This window comes from Protobothrops mucrosquamatus, unplaced genomic scaffold (assembly GCF_001527695.2).
Source record: "Protobothrops mucrosquamatus isolate PMUCROS unplaced genomic scaffold, P.Mucros_1.0 scaffold_62, whole genome shotgun sequence".
Taxonomy (NCBI): domain Eukaryota; kingdom Metazoa; phylum Chordata; class Lepidosauria; order Squamata; family Viperidae; genus Protobothrops; species Protobothrops mucrosquamatus.
Genome location: NW_015386138.1, coordinates 103,877 through 106,657, shown reverse-complemented (window position 1 = coordinate 106,657; position 2,781 = coordinate 103,877). Strand labels below are relative to the sequence as shown.

The 2,781-nt window shown below is 47.6% G+C and overlaps 1 protein-coding gene across 1 annotated transcript in view; it reads left to right on the top strand.

Annotated features, from left to right (window-relative positions):
* LOC107284475 (nuclear receptor corepressor 1) overlaps nt 1–2,781 on the top strand; it is a gene marked incomplete at its 5' end in the record, with an annotated part of 17,380 nt that overhangs the window by 3,301 nt on the left and 11,298 nt on the right. The window contains one exon of the mRNA XM_015812542.1: nt 2,350–2,549. Within this exon, the coding sequence (XP_015668028.1) occupies nt 2,350–2,549 (200 nt within the window). The remainder of the gene's footprint in view (nt 1–2,349; nt 2,550–2,781) is intronic.

The window sequence follows — 2,781 nt, the reverse complement described above, 5'->3', positions numbered from 1 at the left end:
GATAGATAGATAGATAGATAGATAGATAGATAGATAGATAGATAGATGATAGATAGATAGATAGATAGATAGATAGATAGATAGATAGATAGATAGATAGATAGATACCCTGATGATGTTGGTAGATTCCAACGAAAGCTAGGTCCATTATAGCATTTTAAAATCTTTTTAAAATTTTTAATGTTTTATTAAAACTTTTAATGATTTTAACTTTCCCTGGTGTTCACTTTTATTGTTTTACTATGGATATGCCCAGGGATCATTCATCTGTTTTTAGTGTCATTTGTAATAGATAGATAGATAGATAGATAGATAGATAGATAGATAGGTAGGTAGGTAGGTAGGTAGGTAGATAAATAGGTAGGTAGATAAATAGGTAGGTAGGTAGGTAGGTACATACATGCATGCCTACATATAGATACATATATACATAGATATGGATGGACAAATAGATGGACGATAGATAAGGATGGATGGATGGATGGATGGATGGATGGATGGATGGATGGATGGATGGATGGATGGATGGATAAATGGACGTACGGACGGATGGATGGATAGATAGACAATAGATAATGATGGATGGATGGATGGATAGATATAGGTGGATAGGTACATAGGTAGATAGATAGATAGATAGATAGATAGATAGATAGATAGATAGATAGATAGATAGATAGATAGATAGATAGATGATAGAGACAGATAGCTTGATTGATAGAGATAAAGATAGAGGTGATAGACAGACAGATAGATAAGAGGTAAGTAGACAGGGGTCCTTGGTGCTCTAAAGCAACACCTCTCCCCCCCCTTCTCTAATTGCAAGTTGAAATGAAGGGCCATGTAGCTGTCAAATTTTTCATTCTTGACCGTGGGAAGCCAGATCCACTTAATGACTCTGAGATTCATGTAACAACTGCGGTCACTCTCTTAACAACCATAGCAAAAAAAAGGCCACAAAATCAGGTGTGCCTCACTTAGCCGCCACCTTGCTTAGCGATGAAAATCCTGGTCCCGTTGTCGTCTTCCGATGAAATTTGGCTCGTTTTGCAAAGCGAGCCCTGCTTGTGGGTCTGGCCCAACTTAACACCTTCCAGACGCCACAAAAGCTGCAATTCCTGGAAATCCCAGCCCTGTTTTTCTCGCTGGGAATCCTGGGACTTGTAGTTTTAACCCAGGGGTCTTCAACTCCCAGAATTCTTCAGCCAGGATGCTTTAAGACCGGGGTCTTCCAACTCGGCCCTTTGATGACTTGTGGACTTCAACTCCCAGAATTCCTCAGCCAGGCACGCTGGCTGAGGAATTCTGGGAGTTGAAGTCCACAAGCAGGGGTCTTCCAACTGGGCCCTTTGATGACTGGTGGACTTCAACTCCCAGAATTCCTCAGCCAGGATGCTTTAAGACAGGGGTTTTCCAACTTGGTGCTTTTAGGACTCGTGGACTTCAACTCCCAGAATTCCTCAGCCAGGCAAGCTGGCTGAGGAATTCTGGGAGTTGAAGTCCACAAGCAGGGGTCTTCCAATTGGGCCCTTTGATGACTTGTGGACTTCAACTCCCAGAATTCCTCAGCCAGGCACGCTGGCTATGGAATTCTGGGAGTTGAAGTCCACAAGCAGGGGTCTTCTAACTTGGCCCTTTGATAACTTGTGGACTTCAACTCCCAGAATTCCTCAGCCAGGCAAGCTGGCTGAGGAATTCTGGGAGTTGAAGTCCACAAGTCCTAAAAGGGCCGAGTTGGAAGACCCCTGTCTTAACCCCCCTGAAAGACGCCAAGCAAGGGAAAGAACAACGCCTTCCATCCGGTCGCTTCTCGGAAGAAGCGGAAGAATTGCCCTCAGAGCTACAGCTAGTCCTCAACTTAACGACAGTTCACTTAGTGACCGTTCAAAGTTACAACCACACTGGAAGAACGTGACTCATGACCATGACTCACCCTTACGACCGTGGCAGCGTCCCCGTGGTCACCTGATCAGAATGCGGACGCTTGGCCACTGACTCATACATACGACGGACACATTGTCCCGGTGTGTGTGTGTGTGTGTCACGTGATCCCCTTTTGCGACCTTCTGACAAACAAAGTCAAATGTGGGAAGCCGGATTCACTTAATAACCGTGTGTCTCACTTAACAACTGGAACGATTCGCTTAACAACTCTGACGAGAAAGGTGGTAAAATGGGGCAACGCTCACTTAGCCACTGTCTCGCTTAGTAACGGACATGTTGGGGTCATAAGATGAGGACTCCCTGTATTTTGGGCCGGATGAAGCCCACCGCCCATTTCAGTGGGGCTTTTTTTTCCCAAGCTGCCCCCCCGTGCGAATCTCTCTCCCTTTCCTTTCGGGCGCGTAGGAGACTGCAGCCGCCAGTACGAGGGGTCCAGCCATCCTTACAGGCCTTCGCAGGATTCGCCCTCGCCACAGCAGCAGTCGGCCCAGCAGCAGCCGCCGGCACCACCGGCGCCACAGCCGGCCCCTCCGCCGGCCCAGGGCGAGGGGATGGGCCCCGTGCCTCGGACTCACCGCTTGATCACCCTGGCCGACCACATCTGCGTAAGTTTGCACTTTGGGGTCCCTTGTGAAGAAGAGAGGAGGCCTCTGAGCGCGCTCTGAGTTTGCTGGTCTTCTCCAAGATGTTTCATGGCCCAACTAGGGAACCTCAGAAGGAAGTGGGGGGTTGAAGGGGGGGAGGAGGACGACGATGATGATGATGACTGTGGGGTCCTTGGCGCTCTCTGATCTTGGCTGTTTTCTTGCAGATGTTTCATTATCCAACTAGGTAACA